The sequence below is a fragment of the Microcebus murinus genome, chromosome 8 (genome assembly GCF_040939455.1).
Source record: "Microcebus murinus isolate Inina chromosome 8, M.murinus_Inina_mat1.0, whole genome shotgun sequence".
NCBI classification, from domain to species: domain Eukaryota; kingdom Metazoa; phylum Chordata; class Mammalia; order Primates; family Cheirogaleidae; genus Microcebus; species Microcebus murinus.
This window is the reverse complement of record NC_134111.1, coordinates 44183853-44208122: the sequence shown is the minus strand read 5'-3', so window position 1 is coordinate 44208122 and position 24270 is coordinate 44183853. Positions and strand designations below refer to the sequence as shown.

Genomic DNA, 24270 nt, shown 5'->3' with positions numbered 1-24270 from the left:
TAATATATTCATCTTTATACTAATGCAGTCATAAATATAATTTTAAATATTTTTATGGAGCAAGGGGCCCTACCAAAGCAAAAGTGCCTAGGGCCTGGGAAGTCAGAATGCCACCCTTGTTGGTGCTTATATGATGACAGATACTAAGGTACTATTTTCTCTTCAATACAATTATTACTATCATAGAAATACATTTTATTTTGTTCATTCCAGTTTATTAAATTAGTAGACTCTAAACTCTTTGAATAATAAACTCCTAATAGAGAAAAACTTCTGTGTATCTTATAGGTATATATATACTTATAAAATATATACCTCAACTACTATGCAATTATATCGTATGAAGTATAACATATACATAGTTATAAATATATAAATAGAAAATTTTAAAGACTAGATTAAAAACAAAAAATATGTTTAAATAGTGTTATTAATGATATATGAAATCTTCTTTGTGCTTAATAAAATTACTAATTTATTTAGTGAAAGCAATCTAATTGCATATGCTGAATTTTTATGAAAATCTTACTTTAATATTTTGTGATCTGAGAGTTTAAAGGTTCAGCTTCTTAAACTTGATTTAAAGGCTATCATAGCTGAAAGTAATACTTTACAAAAGTCTGTATATTCTAATGGAAAGGGTACATTAAGGGTAGTACTTAGTAAATCATGACACTAATTTTTCAGTTCTATCTAACAATTATGCAAATGTTTTATGGAAATTCATCAATTTAGCATCTTCTTAGATACCAATCACTTGTTTTTCACACCTAATGAGAAGCTGTTGCATTGTTGCTATATTTTTAGCAAGGAGCTCAAGATCCACTGGAAATCTTTCATTCAAAACATTTTTACATAGATAAAAAATGTAACCAAGTTTTTTGTTGTTGCTTTGGCTTTGTATTTGTTCGTTTTTAGAGACTGAGTCTCACAATGTTGCCCAGGCTGAACTCGAAATGCTGAGCTCAAGCGATCTTCTTGCCTTAGCCTCCAGGAGTAGCTGGGACTACAGGTGTATGCCACTGCACCTGGCTTAAGCTTTTACATTTTTTAAAATTAAGGACCAGTTATGAGAATGTTTACTCAAACTTCTTAAACAGGGGGAAAAAAAAAAAAGAAAAAAAAAAAAAAGAGAATGTTTATAGGTGACATATTTACATATGCTGCTAAAATGGAGCAAAATCACTTAACAATGGAAATGTTTCTAAAGATTTATTTTCAAAATGAATTTTGTGAGTTTCTCTCAAAAAATAGTGAATCATTCATTGATAAAACACCAGCTTTATCCTGATGGTATGGATTAAAATATGTCTTTTAAAAAAAAACAACGTATCTATAAGGTAGCATTCTCTGAAGACCTACCTGTCACTGCAGCCACCTTCAGCACTTTTGAGCACTTATCTAATTAGCAAAAGAAAAATGTATGACTCATCTTTTTTTAAAATTTACTTTTACTTTTTTCTTTACCAAACAACCAAACAGATAAGTGTATAACTCATTTTTTTATTTCTACAACCACTTCAAGTACTTTGGCAAGATAACCAGTAGAATAAAACTGTTTCGTAGTCATTGTCTTCCTCATTACAGAGCATTTAAAGGTTACAATAATGAAAATGATAAATGTTTAAATGTACTTAATGGGACAGGGAAATTGAAATACATGACAAAACAGTAAAAGGATACTCGAGACTTATGGAATAATTCTCAAAGAGCCTTGGCTCTTATGATATGCCCTCAGTATACAGTAAACACTTGGGGTGACACGGGTTTCCTAATATACATAGACAGTGAGGGGTGTCAGTGTTGATATCTATTAATATATTAATGGTTGGTAAAGCTCAATTTCTTTTCTATTTTTTAGGCAAGAAATAACTACAAATAGGATGCATGATATTTTCATCTTGAGCTATAAGAAATTATTTCATTTTGGAGACCACTCTGTTAAATTGCCATTGGGTGTTTCTCATCTTTTTTTTTTTTTTAACTTTTTATTCTAGTTGTCTTCCCCTAGTGTAATAGCTACTATGACATTGATTCCTTTTCTTATTTTTGCCAAACAAAATGTTAACAAAATGTTAAATGATAACAAGACCAAATAAACATAGAAATTATAGATACCTTCTAAATCATCTATACATTTAGGCAGATTATTTTGAGAGTTTCTCATATCAATTGAAATTAATAATAGAAGTTAGTTAAAAAAATATTTCTGCAATTAAAAAGAAGGTTTACAAAGCTTCTATTATTATTCAGAATAAACAAATTAGATTAGGAGAAAATATTCAAAAGCTATGAAATTATATAATCTCATTAAGATGAAGCAAGCAAGTTTTGATTTTCAGGAATGAAGTTATTTTTTTCACTTACTTTTTGTATTTTTTAATAAAAGTATCACATACTGAAACAAAAGAAATATGCTGTGTGCTTATCAACCAAAAATATCAAAAGATAGAAGAGTATTTCTGTGCCTTTAGCTTTATAAAAAGATGGAGAAGCCTCTTTATGTTAAGTTGGAATTTTTAAAAAGTAAAATGACATTATCTAACATATTAAAAATTGGAAACCAGAGGGAAAAGAGGGATTTGTATTTCAGAGACAAAGTATTAGAAAGATAAAAGAGCATATTAATAGTTGAGATAAGGTCAAACAATTAATTGACTTTATTTTCAGTTCAAAGTCTACTATAACTCCAATTGCTAGTAATTCAATTCTGAAATTTGGCTTAAGTATATTCCTAAATGTTTTATAGTAATAATTTACTAGAAATCCATTGTCCATGAGTATTGCCTAGGCCTTGCCAACCTGCTTTTACTCAAAAAGGGTACAGGGGAGGCCTGGAAAAATAAACCAGGTTTGAAGTAGCATTTTACAAATATTTCAAACCTTTGTAGGAAAGGTTTTAAAAGTCAATGGTCACAAAAAAAATTCTATTCAGCTCATCAAATTTGCCTTGGCCTAAACCATATTTACCAACTTAGTTCCTCCTAGCTTTTTTCATCATATTCTATCATTAAATTAAGACAGTAGTTCTCAGTCTTGAAGCTAGCAGAAATAACCGCTTGAGGGAAGTAATAACTACCTACCTCTTCGACCACACCTTCTCTGTCTATTTTGAGGCTTCTTCTTCCTCCTTCTGCCCCCTGAATGTTCCTGCCTGAGGTTTGTTCAAGTCTTTACTTTTCATAATCTTGTCTCTGATAATCTTTTACTCCATGATTTCAATTCCTGCCTTTCTGCAGAAGAATCCCTAATAGGTGACTCTAGCTGAGACTTTTCAGACTGACAAGCTGACATTCCAGCTTCCTTTTGCTCATCTCCTTTCAGATATATTATAAGCAATGCAAAACCAAAAGCATGATCTTCCTACATTCTCAGTTTAAACCCTCCATTTCTGTTAATGCTCCATTCCCCTACCTTGTCTTGAAGCTTTTGTGAATTCTCCCTCTCCTTCCCTGACGTCTCACCCTCACTATATCACATACACTGTTTTTTTTTTTTTTTTTTTTTTTGAGACAGAGTCTCACTTTGTTGCCCAGGCTAGAGTGAGTGCTGTGGCGTCAGCCTAGCTCACAGCAACCTCAATCTCCGGGGCTCAGCGATCCTTCTGCCTCAGCCTCCCGAGTAGCTGGGACTACAGGCATGCTCCACCATGCCCGGCTAATTTTTTGTATATATGTATATATATATATATATATATATATATATATATATATAATTTTTTTTTAGTTGGTCAATTAATTTCTTTCTATTTTTGGTAGAGATGGGGTCTCGCTCAGGCTGGTTTCGAACTCCTGACCTTGAGCAATCCGCCCACCTCGGCCTCCCAAAGTGCTAGGATTACAGGCGTGAGCCACCGCGCCCGGCCACATACACTGTTTTTAATAACTTCTTAATTAATCTCTTACTTCCAGTTGAGGAACATGTCAACTTAAGTCATCATTCTAAAGCATGGCTTTGATCATGTTTTACATGTTCCTTATAAACCTTTATTTGCTTCTGATTATGTATAGAAGGATGTTTAGATTGCTTCATCTAGCATTCAAGAATTTAAAGATCTGTCAAACTTTTCCAGGTTCCCCATCCATCACCCTATAACTTACAGCATATACGTTAAAATAGAACTTTATTACATAGTATTTCCCCAATATAGCATGCAATATCTTGCCTTTTCGCATTTTGCTGATATTGTATATCCTGCCTCTAGGGCGAAATACTACATAAATTATATATTTTTTTCAAAAAGTTTTATCTCATGGCTGTAGCTAGCTATGATGTTTATTCCAATGGCTACCATGATGTCATGGAAAGGGCAGAGACTTTGGAATTCTATACAGCTGGGTTCCAAAGTCGTTCTGTTAGCTTTGTGATAATAGGAAAGTTAGTTAACTACTGTAAATCTTGGTTTTCTTATCTACAAAATGGGTGTAAATACAGCTTGCCAAGTAGTTCAAAAGAAACCCTGTGTGGTGTGATTAATGTCACCAGGAGGGAAACAGGAAGATGGCTCCCAAGGAGTCTGAGAAAGTAGAATTTTCACTCATTCAAATACATCAAATGTCTACTATGGATGAAACAATTTAACATACAGAGTAATGAGCAAGACAAACACAGTCCCTGCTTTCCTGAAGCTAAGAGCCTCGTTACCTCAGCCCAGAGTCTCGTCCTCTACTTTGATCACTCCAGAAACTTGATCTAGAAGAGATTGAGTTAATGTGTATGACTCCTGCATACAAAACCCTTGAGACTAATATTTGCAACCAGAATCATATTTTTTTTATTTATAATGAAAATGTAACTGTCAAACAAATTGACCCCTCAGCATTCATCTAACCAAGTTTCCATATGAAATCAGAATGAAAAAGGGAAAAGATTCAAATATTGGATGGATTTGTGCTATGATAGCCAGATGGGTCAATTTCCAAAAGAGAAAGATAGATTTTCTTTGTTAACACATGTTTAGAGAGAGATGACATCTAGAACATTAAGCCCAAGAGAGGCCCTCTCCTGTTTTCCTCTATTTCCCGAAGAATTTGCAGAAGGGGTTCCCAAATATTCCTGTGGATCTTAAAGGTAGGAATGGAATGGAAATTTTTCTTACAGATCTCTGCACAAAGTGTTATCTCATGGTGAGGCTGAGAGTATTGCTGAGAGGAAGAGAAAGAATTCTGAACTAAATGTTGAGCAGGACTTATGAATCCTCGTGCGGCAAAGAAAAATCACTGGATAAGAGAGAATGAACTCCACTGAGTATCTGCCATTAGGCAAAGTAGCAGCTCAGAGTCAAACACTAGATTTCAGTGGTAAGCCAAAAGAAGTGCCATTATTTCCATATCTGTTTTAAGTTGTGGATTATCCTCCTATAAAGTTATGTGTTTGTTAATATATAATCTAAATTTCTTATAGTATGAGGCAAGGTTTTCTATTAGAACCCCATACCGTATAGAAAATATATTCTGAATTAGCACATAAGAAAGAAACGAATGACCCATCTCCCTTTTGAGAGAGATGTTTAGGGGTTGGAAGAGGACATGAGAAATGAAGGCCTTAGATAGCACGAGGCTTAAGTAGTACTAGGTTGGCATCAGAAGGGAGGTTGAAATTTTATTTCTATCTTCCTTCTATCCCTTTGATATTTAAGTGTCCAATAAAAGAGAAATCCCTAAGACCTATTGGCTGGGCATGAGTGGAAAGGAAAATATAGAGTCAAAATAGCCTTACAAAAATAGTTTTTCTCTGGTTTTGTCCACCTTCATTCTGCAGGCCATTTAGCCACTCAAAAACTGTATAGTATTTACTAATAATTATAAGCTGTTAACTTTTATTATTATATGTCCATATATCCATCACTAACTAGGTTTATTCCAAAAAGGATTTGAGGTGGCTTGCACACATACAGCAAGATAACAATAAAAATAACAGAAACAATAAAAATATACAGAAGGAAGTCAAGGTCAATGCTGAGAATAAGGAAAGGAAAATAAACTAAAGCCAAGGGTATTATTCATCCACAGAACACAGGATTTAGAGATCTGTGTATTTGCTGTAAATGGGGTACAATAGTGACACTGAGCTTTCTTTTTTTTTTTTTTTTTTTTAGTATTTTTTTTTTTTTTTTTTTTTTTTTTTTTTTTTTTTTTTTGAGACAGAGTCTCACTTTGTTGTCCAGGCTAGAGTGAGTGCCGTGGCGTCAGCCTCGCTCACAGCAACCTCAAACTCCTGGGCTTGAGTGATCCTTCTGCCTCAGCCTCCCGAGTAGCTGGGACTACAGGCATGCGCCACCATGCCCGGCTAATTTTTTATATATATATCAGTTGGCCAATTAATTTCTTTCTATTTATAGTAGAGACGGGGTCTCGCTCTTGCTCAGGCTGGTTTTGAACTCCTGACCTTGAGCAATCCGCCCGCCTCGGCCTCCCAAGAGCTAGGATTACAGGCGTGAGCCACAGCGCCCGGCCTGAGCTTTCTTATATAAGCATTTGATCTTTGCAGGTATATTCTGATTTCCTCAGAAAATCCAAATTCCTTAGAACATGAAGCCAAAAGAGAATCTGTAGGGAAGGAGGAATACATTAACATTTTTAGGTATACTGTTCTATTTCCTTAGGTCTAACACTATGGTGCATTGCTAGTTTAAAAATTGTTACCTGAGATTTTTCAATTCCAGTAGAATGTTCCTTAGGGAATTTTCATTTTCATTTTATCTTGCCACTATCCCAACATCCCAATCTTTTTGCTTTTGCTTCATTTTATCTTTTTAAAACCTAATCCTGGTGTTTCTTTAAGGCATTCATTCAAAGGCTAGTCCTTGCATCTACTGGCATTGCTGTTTAAAATAAGAGATACCTAATTTGTTCATATTTCAAAAAAAAGTCAATGAGAAGGGAATTAAACCCAGCCACTGAATGTAATAAAAGTTGAGATATGAGCTATCTATACTTTACACTTTCCTATTAAAAGTTGGTGGTAGGATCACTAGGAGCCATCCAGAGTTCAGACATCTAAAAGCATGCACAGTTTGATCTAATAAAGGCAAGCATGTGCAGGTGCATTGAGAGGCACTCACTAAAAGTTGTGCTCCCAGGGTTGGAGAATAAAGCACACTCCCTGGGCTACTGTTGTGGTTTACTTTTCCTCTTTAAAATAAATGATATTCTACTGAATGTACTCCGAAAAGTGTCAGACTGACAGTTTTAGAGCCCCAAACTTTTTTGTCAAACAAAGCAATAGCAGCACAGTCGGGAATAGTACAAACTTGTTGAAAAATTAGTATTAGCAAGAATTAAGGGACTTAATTGGACATTATGAGAATTTATAAGGATGCTGACATTTTTACATGAATCAAGTTGAGCATCTAGAGGTTGTGTAGGAGGTAAATGAATAAATTCATAAGAAGTGTAGGTAGCTTTGCCTGTTAATGAAAACATATCTCTCCTAGAAGATTCATTTTTAATTAGGCTCAAAGATTTGAAATGGCCATTTATAGGAGAGGGCCACTTATCAGAAGATAATGGGATCTCCAGTAGATTGTGCTCCTATAAAATAGGGCCTTTACCAGTTGGCCACAACACTACCCTCCTATCTTAGAGGAACTAAAATTGTTATCATTATTCCCCTATGCTTTGTGGACTTTATTTTCTGAAAGCCACTAAAAAAATGTATGGCCCCTAAGTAAGTCAGAATATGCTTTTAAGGCTTTTCTACAATTAAAAATTGCTTTGCGGCCAGGTGTGGTGGCTCACGCCTGTAATCCCAGCACTCTGGGAGGCCGAGGCTGGTGGATTGCTCGAGGTCAGGAGTTCGAAACCAGCCTGAGCAAGAATGAGACCCTGTCTCTACTATAAATAGAATGAAATTAATTGGCCAACTAATATATATAGAAAAAATCAGCCGGGCATGGTGGCGCATGCCTGTAGTCCCAGCTACTCGGGAGGCTGAGGCAGGAGGATTGCTTGAGCCCAGGAGTTTGAGGTTGCTGTGAGCTAAGCTGATGCCATGGCACTCACTCTAGCCTGGGCAACAAAGTGAGACTCTGTCTCAAAAAAAAAAAAAAATTGCTTTGCTAGGATACCTAGCCATAAGCTAAGGTGCAAAAGAAATCCTGTTTTAAAGGAATAATATAGAGAATAGGATAAGATTTGATGAAAATGCTCTCTCTGGAGCATTTGTTAATTTTAGGGGATGGCTGAAGGCTGAGCAACCATTTTTAAACACTTGTAGGGACTCTGAGGGTAGGAGGAAGGAGTACTGGTTAACACCTCTTGATTTCGGTTAGGTCACCAAAGGCTGTACTCTAGGACTAACAGTGAACAGGAAGGAGATAAGTCTTTAGAGGACCTAGAACTTAGCTTTGAGTTATCTCCAGATGAGGTAACTCTAGACTGCTAGTGCTTCTAGGAAGCAGAGGGAAGAAAATATAATCCTTCCTTATAGGAGGCTAGCATCATCCTAGGCCTCCAATTATTTCTAAAAATTATTTTGTGAATCATTGTCAGGCAAGCAATAAACATTAATAACCAGGTGCCCAAAGAGATAATATGGCATGATAAAAGTCTAGCAGAAATGGCAGACCTGTGGGAAATGACCCACAGGGGCTTCAAATATAGGAGTTATGAGACACATAACACCTAAATAACACCTGATTGTTTTTCAAGGAGATAAGACACAAAATTGAAAATTTCAGTGGATAGTCAGAAATGAAAAATAGATTAACCAATAATTGTGTACCAATGGATGGGTTTATTAACATCCTGGACTCACCTGAAGAAAGATAAGCCAGGAAAAGTACCTAGAATAAGGCATGCAAAATATAAAAGTTAGTGCTACATGAGAAAAAATAGAGGACAAGAGGAGCACAGTGATAAGGTCTAAAATATGTATAATTGGAATCCCAAAAAGAAGAGAGAGGAAGGGGAGGAAGCACTATTTTAAGAGATAATGGGTAAAAATATTTGTAAATTGAAAAAAAAAATATGTCACAGATTCCAGAGCACTTATAAACTTCAAGAAGAATAAATAAAAAGAAATCCTTACCTAGGTAAGGAGCAGTAAAGCTGCTGAAAACCAAGAAAAAGGAAACCTTAAGAGTAATGGGGAAGGCAGATTACTTTCAAAACAAATTAGGCTGACATTTGATTTCTCAATACAAACAATGGAGCCAGAGCAATGAAAGAAATGTATTCAAAGTGTTGATAGAAAGTAGTGCCAACCAGTAATTCTATACCCAATGAAAACTTCCTTTAAATATAAAAGTTAGTAAAAAAATTTTTGACAAAGTCCAATACTTCTTCATAATAAAAACACTCAAGAAACTAGGATTAGAAGTGAACTTTTTCAACTTGACAAAGGGCGTTTATGCCAAACCAAACAGTGAATATAATACTTATGCTGAAAGATTGAATAGTTTCCCCATAAAATCAGAAAAAAGACAAGAATATCAGTTCTTGACAATTCTATTCAACACCGCATTGAACATTGTACCAGAGATTATAGTCAGGGCAATTAGAAAAAGAAAGAAGAAAGAAAGAAAGAGCATCAGGAGTGAAATGAAGAACTAAAATTGTCTCTGTTTGCATACAACATAATCTTATGCATAGAAAATCTAAGGAATCCACTATAAAGCAACAACAACTAAAATGAACTATTAAAATGAATAAATGAGTTAGGCAAGGTTACAGGACACAAGATCAATTTATTTCTATATAGTAAATTTTATTTCTAAACAATTTCTAAGATTTCTTTCTCAAATAAAATTTATTTCTAAAAATCAATTTTATTTCTATAAAAACTAAGAATGAACAATCTGAATATGAAATGAAAACAATTCCATTTACATCAAAAAGAACAAAATACTTAGGAATAAATTTAAGAAAAGAAATACATTTATAATCTGAAAATTACAAAACATTGTTGAAAGAAACTAAAGAAGACATAAGTGAATGAAAAGATATCCCATGCTTGTGGATTGGAAGATTTACTGTTGTTAAGAGGACAAAACTCCCTAAATTGAGCTGCAGATTCAATGTAATTACTACCAAAATCCTTGCTCTTTGAATTAACTGACAAGCTAATCTGAAAATTCATGACAAAATTCAAGGGACTCAGAATAGCTTCAATAATCTTAAAATAGAAAAACAAAGTTGGAGGGCTCACAATTCCTGATCTCAAAATTTTAAAACTTACTACAAAGCTACAATAATAAAAATTGTATGGTATGGCATAAGAATAGACAGATTGATGAACTAGAATTGAGAGCCAGAAATAAGTCCTCATATTTATGGTCAATTGATTTTTGACAAAGGTGCCAAGGCAATTCAATGGAAAAAAAATAGTGTTTTCAATAAATAATGCTGGGACAACTGGATATACTCATTAAAAGAAAAAATTTGGACTCCTTCCTCACATTATACACAAATATTAACTCAAAGTTTTTCATAATATAATATAAATGTAAGGGCTAAAACTATGAAACTCTTAGAAGAAAAAGTATAAGAGTAAATCTTTGTGATAGTGTTTTAGGAAAAGCCATAGATATGACAACAAAATACCAAGTGTCAAAAGAAAAATATAAATTGTACTTTATCAAAATTAAAAGGTTTTGTGATTTAAAAATATCAAGAAAGCGAAAAGACAACTCACCAAATGAAAGAAAATATTTGCAAACCATAAATCTGGTAAGAACTTATATTAAAATACATAGAGAACAATTAAAATCAATAATAAAAAGACAAATAACTCAATTTAAAAATGGGCAAAGGATCTGAATAGACATTTCACTAAAGAAGATATAAAAATGGCCAACAGGCACATGAAAAGATGCTCAACATCATTAGCCATCTGGGAAATGCAAACAAAACCATAACGATATACCACTTGGCACCCACACAAATGGCTATAATCAGAAATACAGACAATAACAAGTGTTAGTCAGGACTTGGAGAAATTGGAACCCTCATATATTGCTAATGGAAAATTAAAGTGGTACAGACACTTTGAAAAACATTCTGGCAGTTCCTCAACTGATGAAATGTAGAGATATCACATGACCCAGCAATTCCAAAGAGAAATGAAAACATATGTCCACACAAAAACTTGTATACAAATGTTCATTGTGGCCCTATTCACAATAGTCAAAAAGTGCAAACAATCCAAATGTCCATCAAGTGATGAATGTGTAAGCAAAATGTATGTTCAAATAATAGAACATTATTCTGCACTAAAAATATAATAAAGTCCTGATACATGCTACATGTATAGACTTAAAAACTTTTGCAAAGTTAAATAAGCCAGTCATAAAAAAACCCACATATTATATGATTCGTTCCATATTAAATGTCCAGAACAAGCAAATCTATAGAGATAGGAAATAGATTAGTGGTTACCTAAGGCTGGATAGTTTGGAGTAAAATGGAGAGTGATTGCTAATGGGAATGGGTTTCATTTTGGTTTGATGAAAATGTTCTAAAATTGATTGTGATGTTGGTTACACAAGCATCGAATTGCACATTTTAAATGGTGAATTGAATGGTATATGAACTATATTTCCATGTAGTTGTAAAATATAGAAAAAATGAAGATGAAATATAGACATTTTCAGACAAAATAGATGATTAGTCATCAGCAGACTCACCAATAGAAGAAAGATAACTGTAGAGTTAATGACTTCAGAAAGAATGAAGACCAACACAAAGGTAAATATGAGTAAAACCAAATGAGTATTGATTGTGTGAAACAATATTAATAATATCATATGAAGATATAATACACATGCATGCGGGCAGAGATTAATGTACACAACAGTGGCATGGAAATTGAGAGGAGGGTAAATAGAGATAAAGTGTTTAAGATCCTTGCATCATCTGGAAAGACAGTAAAATTACTAATAAACAAATGTTGATAAGCCAAGAATATAGGTTGTAATCTCTGGTATAAACTAAAAGAATGGTAAAAATGCATGTTACTTTCAAGTTAATAAATCAAGAAATAGATGGCAATAGATTCAAGCTAAGTAATTTGAGGTGAGTTTAATAAAGCAGCTCTTTAGAAAGATGTGAGGAAGTTTAAACAAAACAAAATACAACAAAAAATATGTCAAGAATGATGAAGCGTCTGAGATTTTACTCAACTTGCAAGCTGACAATTGTCCTGCTAGTTTCATAATTATTCTGCTAGTTTCTTGTGGCAGAAGACACAGGCTCCTGGGTCAGAGACAAAGGACAGTTTATTGCTCACAGCAATAGTAGTAGCCAGAATATCAGCATTGGTGCAGTTCTCTGGGCCTCAATTCCAATAGGGGTTACATGAAGAGGGTCAAGTAACACATGCACACGTAGTGGATTGCATTGTAGGAAAGGAACCATGCAGGGAGGAGGAAAAGTGAATAAATATCCTAACTTCATATTCTTCCCACTGTTCAGTCTTTTTCTGGATCCTTCCATTGAACAAACCCAAATAGAAGTCAGAGAGCGAGGAAACAGTTTGGTATCAGCTGTAAAGCAGATCTTCCTGGGGCTTAGGGCAGGGTTGAGAAGGACTGAAAGTAGATATCTCTGATGGGACAAATGGATGAGCAGAGGTGACAAAATGGAATAACAAAATAATCCAAGAGAAGATAAGAAAGGAGGGGTAAAGGGACACAACTGGATAGACAGAGATAATACTTAATGGAACAGCAGATTTAACCCAAAATGTTTGTGAATGTTCATTAAAAGCAATGATTGTCTGAGTGGATTAAAAAAACCAAATTTAGCAAAAAGCTCTAATCATATGTCATTTATAAAAGCATAGAGATATAAAAATATTGACAGCAAAAAGTATGGAAAAAGATGTACCATAAAACATCAGCCAAATTGTGCTAATATCAGGCAACGGCTTGATGGCAAAAAAGTTTTTAGAGATAAAGTAGGACATTTCAAAATGTTAACTGCTTCAATTTACCAAGGAGAAGACCCAGTAATTCTAAATTTATATAATAATATGCTAAAATTTAGCCCTAAAAATATAGCCTCAAAATATATAAAGCAAAAATAGAACATACAGGCCAGGTGCAGTGGTTCATGCCTATAATCCCAGCACTTCGGGAGACTGAGGCAGGAAGATTGCTTGAGATCAGGAGTTCAAGGATACAGTGAGCTATGATCACACCACTGCACATATGGAGCAAAAGTAATAAATCCATAATCATAGTTAAAATTTTCACTATAAAATTTATCAGGCAATGATGTAACAAATAAAAAATCAGTAAGAATATTGAGAATTTAAACATCGTAGTTAACACATTTGACCTAACTGATCTACATATGGAACAATAAATTAAACAATTGCAGAAAACCCCTTGTTTTCCAGCATACACAGAATATCATAAAAATTGGCCATATTCTGGGCCATAAAGCAAGTTTCAAAGGATTGAAATCATATAACATACATTCTGTGATAACAAGGTAATTAAATTATCTAGTAAAAAAAGAACAACACAAAAAAATGACAGCTAGAACATTCTCTATCATAATGGAAAATATAAAATACTTTGAACTGAATAATAATGAAAATACAACATAGTAAAAATTGAAGGATACAATTAAATTCATATCCGGAAGGAAACATATGTCTTTAAATGAAAATATTAGAAAATAAGAAAAAATAAACATCAATGAGCTGTAAGCATCAATGTCAAAAATTTAGAAAAAAAAGGGAGAAGGAAAAAGAAATTAACAAAACAGACCATAAATAGAAAATTAGGTCATTCTTGAAAAACTTAAAATACTGATAAACTCTGAGGAATATAATTGAGAAAGAAACAGAAAAGGCACAAGTATCCAATGTCAGGAATAAGAATGGGCAGCACAATAAATCAATCCTTCATATGTTAAAAAGTGAAGAGGAAAACATTAATAATTTTCTGCCAAAACATTTAAAATTTAGATGAAAGAGATAAATTCCTAGAAATTACTATTTGTCAAAATTGACAATAGAAAAAATAAGTATTCAGAATAGTCCTATAACTATTAGATACCAATATTTAGTCATTTATTAAAAACATTTCCACAAAGACAACTAAAGGTCCTGATGACTTTACAAGCAAATTTTATCAACTATTAAGTGAGAAACAACACCAATGTTATATAAACTCTTCAAGAAAAGAAAAAGAGGGAACACTCTCCATTTCTAATGAGGCCATCATTACCCTATACCAATATCTCATAAGAATATTATGAGACTGATGTGCTGCTGGCTGTACTAAGATGGCAACAATCATAAGAATATTATGAGAAAGGAAAATTTAAGGCCAATCTCATTCATGAAAATAAGTGCAAAAATTTATCAGCAAAACATTAGCAATCTTATAAAAAATATTTAAAAAAGAATGAGTAGGGTTTAGTCTATGAATATAAGTTTAGTTTACATTCTAAAAACTCAACATAATTCTTTAATAGAATGACACATAAAAGCCATATAATCAACTCAGTAGAGACAGAAAAATGGTTTAATAATATTCAATATCCATTTGTGATAAAAATTTTTGGCAAACAAGGAAAATGAGGGAACACTTCTCCCTTATCTGATGAAGGATATCTATGATAAAGATAGGAGACTATTGTATTGAATGCCTATTCGAGATCAGAACTAAGACTAGGATCTGTGCTATTGATAATCTTGAAGGATCACAAACTTGAAGAAGAAAAACAGAATGAAAAGCATTGCTCCACCAAATATCAAGACTTGTTATAAATCATAGTAATTAAGGCAATGTGATATTGGCATAAATGTTGGTAAATAAACTAATGGGATAGAAGAGAAAGCCCAGAACAGATCTATGGATAGATGGACAATTGAATAATGACAAAGGAGACATTATGAATGATGCTGTGACACTACCTATTTACATTTAAAAAAATGAAACGTCCTCTACTTCACAAGAAAAAAAAAATCAATCTTGGATGGAGGACAAATTTGAACGTAAAAGGCAAAACAATAGGTTTCTACAATATATAGCGAAAATTTTCTAAGCAGGATATTAAAAATATAATCATAAAAAAGATGGATACATTTGGCTATATTATACTTAAGAACTTCTGGTTATCATAAGATACCAGCAAGAGATCTAAACTATAAGACCCAGGATAGAGAAAGAGACTTAGAAATCTTATAACAAAGAAAAAGCTTATAAACGGAATATAAAAACTCCTACAAATGAGTAAGAAAAAGACAACCCATCATAAGAATGGGGAGAGATTTGAATCGGCACTTATCAAAAGAGGATGTCCAAATGGTAAATAATCACAAGAAAAAGTGCTCAACCTCATTAGTCATAAAGAAAAGTCAAATTCCACAATGAGATATTGCTATACACTCACCAGAATGTCTACTGCGAAAATTCTAAAAATATATTAATTGTCATGGATGTGAAGGATTGGGGAAGCTTATGTATTGGTGGTTGTGATAAAAAATGGTACAATCAATTTGGGAAACTGGCAGTAGCTACTAAAGCAGAACATACATACATATACCATGACATCACAATGCTACTCCTACATACATACCTTCCAGAAATGCATGTACACGTGCACCAAGGAAAGTATACCAAATGTACATTATACTATTAATAACAGTCAAAGCTGGAAACAGCCTAGATATCTATCTGTAGTAGAATGAATAAATAAATTGTGGTATTTATATATGATAGAAGAATGAAAGGACTACAGCTACTTGCAAAAGCATGGAAGAGTATGACAAACATAATGTTCAGGGAACCATCAGACTGTATGATTACATTTATATAAAGATCAAACCCAGAAAACCTAATCTATTGTATTTAGGGATGACACTTAGGTGTTTAAACTATAACGAGAAGGATTTGATTACTATGAACATGTGGATTGTAGGGAGGGGCAAGAGTAGAGCTTCTAGACAGGTTGACAAAAATCCATCTCATTATCTAACATCAGTATTTTCCTTGGGATAAGTCATCTTACATTTTTGTTTGTGAACTTCTTTTCAGTATGTGTGTTATCTTTCCCAATATAAACAGCTGAAAAATTTGATTCAATGAGCAGTGGGAGAGAGGAATGCAAGGAGATCACATTTTCCTTGAGGGGAAAGGCTGGGATTCCTGAGGACAGACAGGAAAGGGAAGTGCAAAAGAGCAGAAAAGGCCCACCATGGGGGAGGGGCCAGGAGCTGAGCTGCTTCTGTCTGCAATTTTACAGGCTCCAGTCCAAAGGAAGGACAGCCACCCAGAGGACTGGTGTCACTCTTTGGCACCAACATGTCTGCTTTATTGTTTCAGAAATCTTTGTCAGTTATGGGGAGGGAAAATCTCCCTTTTAAACTTCCCTTTTATAGAAAAATGTCTCTATTTTCTTAGGCTGCAGTAGGTCTGACAGTATTCTGTAACTTTTATACTGTCTTTATTTAGAATCACTTCTTGTAAACTTCTTGGATACAAAAACTAGTTCTTTTATTGGCGTGTTTCAAAAATGTGAATGAGCTAATCCTACTAATTCTTGGTACAGATCCTTAAGGTATTACCGGGAGTAAATTCAATATTTAATGCCAATCTACAAAACTATTTCGGTTCTCATTCTCAGAGACTTGTTCTTTTTCTTTTTGCCCCTGGTAACTGCAGGGATTATGATTTCTACCCATGGGGGTTAGAGGAAGAGCATAAAGCCTGCAAATGGATCCTCCCTGCATTTTCACTGAATAGGAGGATGTCTAGAGAGATGGGACACTATTGAGATCTCTTTCCAAACAAGGAATACTCTTTCTTAAGGTTAATAAATCATGGCAATTATGTTGGGAAGTGGAGCAGGATACACTAGCAAGAGATAGTATTTCCAGTGATTCCAAAGACATTTGCAGTTTCCACCTATCCCTTTCTCCAGTAAAAAAGCAGAGAGCCTGCTGTATGTGTGTAGAGAGTGGGCTGGTGGGAGTGGGGATTTGCAAACTGCAGCCACTAGTTAACCCCGCTGTTAGAATGCTCAAACTTTCATCATTCTTAGAAAGGAGAAATGGCTGCCTGCAAAAGAATTTTGTATAAAATTGGGATGATGATGATTATGATAATGATTAGAGTGTATGTTTCTTTAGTTCAAGTTATCTGCAAATACATACCTCATTTTTATTTTGCTGGAATGACCTCAATGTATCTGTATGCGTTTACATTAAACTTATTTAAACCCCATGCATAGACTCTAGACCACAGCAGGGAACTGGATTTGAGGGCTTGGCCTGGCACACAGTGTCAATAAATGTTGGCCGTCACCCTGATTCGTATTCTTAATTTTATTCCTGAGAGAACCACCCTTTTGTCCTTGGCTTGGCCATTGCATTGTATAAAGCCTCTCAGAGACCACACCCATCGTGCGACCCAGGTCACTGCAGCCCTTTTCTGGGCCTTAATTTTGACATTAGGAAAATGAAGAACTTGGAGTCTCTAAACTCTTTGATTACATGCCTTTATGGAGTACCCCAGGTTTCCTCACAGGATGGGAGTTGGCGACCCCTGGGTGTCTCCGGTGGTGGGTGCCATGGTGGGGGAGGGCGCAGGGACATGGGAGAGGGGGTTGCAGGTTTCTTTGGGAGACATTGTTTACCTTTCCCTGGGCAGAGGTTGTGGAGATTAAGAAAACCTGGTGAAGCAGATGCCAGGGACAGATGTTACCTAATTTGGTCAAAGAACAAAGAGTGTGTAAAACATTTGGAAACCCTCAACTGTGCACGGGGCTGGGGACACTTAGTAGCACAGCAGAAACAAGAGAACCACCCAGAACTGCAGAGTAGGGCCGCTGCATGGGGGGGGGGGGGGGAATAATGCAATTACTGTTTCCAACAGTCTGGGTTTTTGAGAAGGAAGCTTCTGGCTGGAATCTTGACTGAACCAGTTACGAGTGCTACGTTGTGCAAGGTGCTCGATGGCTTTGAGCTCCAATTTCCTTATGTGTAAAATGAGGTAAACATATAATTTATGGAGCTGCTGTGAGGCTGGAAGAGGACAAGGCAAAGTGGGGGTGCATTAAATGAAGGCTGTTCTCATTAAAATAAAATTAATAATCTTTCTAATTCCAGACACCTTCAGGGTTACTCATGCTTTATGGAGGATTCTCAAAGTCTCAGTAGTTTCCTCTAGCGATGGTACTCCCTACTCCCTCGCTGCACCTCCCCCCGCTTGGGCTGCGGCGTGGACGGAAGACCAGGCACGAGGGGAAGGACGGGGCAAGCCTAGTCCCTCGGCCCCCGGCCTCCCGGCACGGTGGGGACTGTCATGGCGGCCCGGCGACGGCTCAGGTGATCTCAGACAGCACCGGAGGAAGATGGAAGGGTGTGAGGGTCAGCGCTGCCTGGACCCCTGTCCCGTCTGCAGTCCGCCAGGCGAGCCCGGCGGGCGCACAGGCTGAGCCGGTCCCAGCCTCCAGAGGCGCGGGGCCCGCCCGGACCCTGGGTTCAGCCTGGCGCTCCGGCGCCCACCTGGGCGACAGCGGTCCGGGGGCAGAGAGGCGGAGCCCGAGGCCCCGGCGCGGACCGCCCCGGACGGCCGCAGGCGCCCCGCGCGCCCCGGGCCACGCGCGCGCCTCCCCGCCCCCTCCCCGCCTCTCCCCGCCGCCCGCGGCCCCCACCCACCGGCCGCTCCTCCCCTCTCCCCACCCTCCTCCTCCGCCCCCTCCCCTCCCCCGCCGCCTCGCACTCTGCTCGGCCGAGCGTCTGAGCCGCAGGGTCCCCGAGCGCGGGCGGCGAGGCCACCGCACCTGCAGAGCGCACGGGCTGCCCAACCCGCACCTAGCCTCCCGCCGCCCGATCCGCTTCTCCCCACGCGCCGGGGCTCCCATGCCGCCCGAGCCCCCTAGCCGGCGACAATGACCACTTCCCTGCAAGATGGGCAGAGCGCCGCGGGCAGATCGGCTGCCCGGGACTCCCCGCTGGCCGCCCAGGTGTGTGGCGCTGCCCAGGGGAGGGGCGACGCCCACGACCTGGCGCCAGCCCACTGGCTGCACGCGCGAGCGCTCCTGCCCCCTCCGGACGGGACCCGCGGCGGCGCCGCAGACAGGTAGGCAGCCCTCGGAGGGCGCGGGGGAGTGTCCTGGGTTGGCAGCCGGCGAGGGGTGAGGAGGCGGTCCTAGGGGGTGAGCCATGTGCCCAGAGCTGGGCCAAGTTTGTGAAAGTCTCTGAAGACGATTCCCTTTGAGCTGGCTCCTACCGGATCAGCAGGACACTGCGATCTCACAGCGCCTTATAAATAGCATCACCGTTTCATTGAGAGCTCTTCTCTCTCTCTCTCTCTCTCTCTCTCTCTCTCTCTCTCTCTCTCTCTCTCTCTCTCTCTCTCTCTCTCTCTCTCTGTCTCTCTCTCTCTCTCTGTCTCCGTCTCTCTGTCTCTCTGTCTCTGTCTCTCTGTCTGTCTGTCTGTCTGTCTCTCTCTCTCTCTCTCTCTCTCTCTCTCTCTCTCTCTCTCTCTCTCGCCTCTACCCGGCGGTGTGAGCTATCAGGCCGACCTCCAGGTTGACCACCTCCTCCTTCTTCGTGGCTCTGCATTTTTAAAAAAGTAAACAATCCATTTTATTTTATATATATTTAAAAAATCGTAGCATAAGTGAGTTCACCTCCCACATAGAGTCTTACCGTGACCCTAGAGAAGCAAAGCTTGGATTGACATTTGAGCAGTCTTGCTGTTCAGCAGGAAAGAATAGAGGCTTTAAAAGGTTTCTCAATCTCCATAGCATTCAGCACTAAAAGGCTACAACAGTACGAAAAAAATCTGTAGTCCTTTATATTCATACATTTAAATGGTAATTTTTTTCTTCTGATTTTCAAAGTGCTTCAACTTCAGTGAAGTTAAAATTACTCTCCAGTGGACTAGAGTACATTTATACTAGCAAGTTCTATTAACTTACCTCCTCAAAAACACTGCCTTGCTGTTTAGTATCTATAAGCACTTGAAAAATCAACAGACTGTGTGTGGGCAACATTGTGAATGAAATTTGAAGTGAGATGAACCACAGCAATAATTAATAAATCATGACTTTCAAAAGTGATTAGTGAAATATCATAGGGATGAATTCACTAAATGTAACTTAAAGACCTTATCAAGTTAATAAATGCATAACAATGTCTAACTCCTCAGGATGATTTTTTTGCATTAGTAGTTATGTAGTCCATATTTATGCTTCAGGAAAATTATCAAAAGTGTTGGAATTTCCATGCCTGTGATTTTTTTTAAAGGCAAAAAAAGAAAAAAGATAGGCATACTATAGGAGATTTATTTGTATCAATTAATATTTTAATATTTGACCCACAGAAAGTACATCACAGACCTTACCTGTAGACTTTATATAACATTAGTGTTGTCATAGAGTGGTACGTGTTGGCCTTAGCACACTTTTTATCCTGATAGAAATTATATTTTACATTCTGTTTTATGTAAATTACATCCTATGTTCTCTTGGTGTAGGAGAAAAAAGAAAGATCTTGATGTTCTGGAAATGCCATCTATTCCAAACCCTTTTCCTGAGCTATGCTGTTCTCCATTTACATCTGTGTTGTCTGCAGGCCTGTTTCCCAAAGCGAATTCAAGGAAAAAACAGGTATGCATTTCTAATTTTTTTCATTCAAATATCTTAGGAGTTCTAAACCCATACAATCCTTAAGATTTTCAGTAACTTACAATATTAGCTAAGAATTACCATGGCCTCTGTTAAATAACTCTATTGACTGACGTAGTTCTTTGGCACTATTTTCCCTTTAGGGGCTCATTTTTCACAGCTGTATAGTAGCAATACAGCCATAGGGTCTTTGGATGGATTTAAAAGGAGAATATATATAAAGTACAGTGCCTGGAAGCTATTATCATTCACCAGGTAGGTGGGAGAGTTATATGTGATGAAGAGTATCAATTTTAAATCAGGAATTATGGTGGAGGGAGTGGTAGTGGGGTGAGAAGGGAATTGAGTGGTTCCTTTAATACCTACTTTAATCTTTCACATTTTCAACTCAAGCCAACCTCATTTACTAAAGGCAAGTGATATAGTGACTGTGTGACAAAAGCTAATTGGGATTTAGTTCTTGTCATGTCTTTTTGATTTCAGTGAATTTCTCAGTTTGGAGTCTGTGGCTGCAAATGACTTATATATGATGATTAGAAGATGGATTTTATTTTTATGATTTTCTTATTTTCGAGTTTGGCACTGACTTAAGCAAATTAGATTTTAAGTACCAAGCAACTGAGAGGAGATACATCGTGATTATACATTTTTAGAAAAAAAAAATTAGTGCATCCTCAAATAATTCATCTCTTGTCATATACTTCCTCCCAGTTTTGAACATGCAAAACAAAAAGAAGCTTCACTAGACAAAATGCACCTTGTTCTACAAGGGTAGAAGCAATATATTTAAACAGATAGATATTTACAGTGAGGAGAGGGATAATGAACAGAGAGGATAGGACAGTTGGTTATTTTCCCCATCTATTGTTCTCTTTCCTTTTCCTGAACCTTTATTACCTCTGATGAGTTCAATGATATGTGTTTATACTCTTAGGAATAGAATAAATACCCTAGGAAGTAGATGAATTCTTGATAATGTACAGCAATAACAGAAACAGTAGGAAATATATTTTGATGGAAGTTTGGTATATATACTTTTATTGGTGGGAGAGGGGTTTGAAGTCTAATTGGTACATGTGTTTTTGGATAAGGATTGGAGAAATTGGGAGTAAATATTCCAGGAGCAGAGCTGTGTTCTGAATTGGCATCTTTGAAGTGGGAGGCAAGCCCTTAAGTGGATAGGACTGTAACTTTGATTGGGGAGATGGACAAAGGGGAAACTCTCCTGCGAGCTTTATAGTTAGGATAAGGTTTAAAGTCAACTCCCAAGGTATAAGAAGCCCTACTGAAACATCCAGTCGCTTTGAAAGTTTGTCTTTTAGGTTAGGACGGAAGATGGGTATAGACCGTGTGCCATAGTAGTGTAATAAATTGATTCTGGATTGTCCCTATGAGCTGGAGTGGGAAAAGGAAATCGATGATGACACAATCATCTGGGAGAAAATTTACTAAGTAATTTCCTGAATTATAAAGGGCCTGCTGTCTCTCACACCATCGTAGGTACTAAGGCAAAAATACTATCCAAGGGGTATTCACCAAATTTGGGGTTGTGTTAGGGGGTAGAGGTTGAACAGGGGAAAAGAAGTAGAGGGAGAAAGGTCTGGGCTGACTTTCATGTTAATGTTGTGAATGGACACCAGTGGATTGCCTGTGTCTGAGAGATTTGTTGATGGGGCAGGGTTTGTTTCAAATAGAAAGCCAGAATAGATATTGCTAACGCTTATATTAATGCAGTGGGAAAAAAGAGAACGAGAGTGGTTAAGGTGTCAGGATCAGGGCTGTATGGGCCCTAGTGTGGATGGTCATCAGACTAGAGTAAGACATCTTAGGGAATGATAACATTTGTTTAGATCAGCTTTAGCAAATTAGAAAATGGAAAAAGATGACATATTGTTATTGCCTCCAGTAGGTTTCCTGCTCTGGCCTTGTGTCTATCCACAATGACCTTCTTTAAGAGCACTGCCCTCACATAGACAGCTGTGGGCTGTTTCATGAGCAGAGAGAATCCTGAACTGACTTCTGAAGACCCATCTCAGAGGGGTGTCCCCAACTTAGAAGGGCCCTTCTTGCTGAACTCTTCCTTGGCCCAAGAGTTGAGGTCTCTATGAAGACAAGGGTATCCCAAAGTTGGGGAAGAGGGAGGCTCCTTTTTACTTTCTCTTATGTTTCCTTCCTCCCCCACCCAGACTTTGCATTTAGAATGGATCCTTTTGTTTTTATTCCTTTGTATACTCTTAGTTCTTTGGAATGAGGGTGGTTTTGAGAATAGAAGACTCTAGGTCAGTAATTTCTCCAAGCTTAGTTTCTTAGTGACACACGCTACCTTTTCCAAGATGGTATTTCTGGCCCAGTGTATCTCCAACTTTCAGTTGAGAGGATGGAAATGACTGTAGGATATAGGTTCACTGTCTGTTATTTATGGTTGAAACATTGTAGGAGAAGATGTCTCTTTCCTTTATAGTCTCTCTCCTTTGTTTTGTTTAACCATTCTAGTCATTTTAGCAATTCTTTTCTCCCCATAGAAAAAATGAAGAATTGTATTTATTTACAAGTAAATGACCAGATTGTTTGAGAGAATCCAGACTAGAAATGTTAAAATTTCATCTGGCCTTTCAAAACCACAGTCAAAAATCATTTTACAAGTCATAAATATTTTTTTACGATTTGAGATGCCTACATAATGCATGAGTGGTAAAGTGCATTGAAGCCGCAAATAGGATATACTTTATCTCTTTTTGCAAATAAGATGTCCCAAAGTATACAATACTGTAGGCTTTCGATATTATTTTAAAATGAAACCTAGAGTGAGAGAGAATCCATATTCCTTATTCCTTTTCCTTCTTTTTATAATGCTGGTCAGATATACTTCCTAGACATGTTTCTTTGTGTTTACCAATAAAACATATTTAAAGCATACCTTTCTTTATATACGTGGTCCAGAAAAGTTATTTATATTGAAAGTGACTTAAATTATGAAATTCATCTCTTTCTTTCTAATTTCTGATTGAAATTTACCAGGAAATCATTGGTTAAAGAAGAACCCTAACCACCTCTTATTTGGAAAAAGGGAAAAGTAAGAAATGTTTAGCCCTTACAGCAGAATCAGTTCTTTTCTCGTGTGTGTCGCCCCCTAGCTGATTTTTGTGCTTGGACACAGCTTGTGTAGTATCTCTGGTTAATAATCCCAGGACTATGTAATATAACTAATTCAGAATGAAGCCTCTGAAGGTTTTACAGGTTTTTTTAACAAAAAAAAAAGCAACCTATGAAAAACTCTGTCATGAAAGTTTGAATTGTGAGGGATTTTTCTCTTCATTTACAGATATGTAAATTGCTCTTCATTTACAGATATGTAAATTGAGTTTAAGAAATGCTATGTGGCTGAGAGTGGCACAGCCAGAACCTGAAATCTGGATTTTTTGAGGCTTTGACAGTCCTTTTTTAGGAAGGTACAATTTCCAAAGAAAGCAAGGACCATAAGAGTAGTACAAATGATAAATGTATATCATTGTTGTTAATAACAACTCTGCCCATAGCACAAGAAGAACAGGGGTGACAAATGTCATTTGTTCATATTCATCTAAAGACCTGGAATTCCCCCTTTTTTCCTTTTCTGAACATAACTCTTTGTGTTTTTTCCTCTAGCTTTCTTCTCCCTAAAAAATTGGTATGAAAA

The 24270-nt window shown here is 36.9% G+C and overlaps 1 protein-coding gene across 2 annotated transcripts in view; it reads left to right on the top strand.

Annotated features, from left to right (window-relative positions):
- Positions 1-18684: 18684 nt before the first annotated feature.
- Positions 18685-24270, top strand: part of GRB14 (growth factor receptor bound protein 14) — a 112716-nt gene continuing 107130 nt past the window's right edge. For both annotated transcript variants that reach the window (XM_012750033.2, XM_012750032.2), the window contains exons 1-2: positions 18685-19042; positions 20444-20576. In XM_012750033.2, coding sequence (XP_012605487.2) covers positions 18852-19042; positions 20444-20576 — 324 coding nt within the window. In that variant the 5' untranslated portion in view covers positions 18685-18851. The remainder of the gene's footprint in view (positions 19043-20443; positions 20577-24270) is intronic.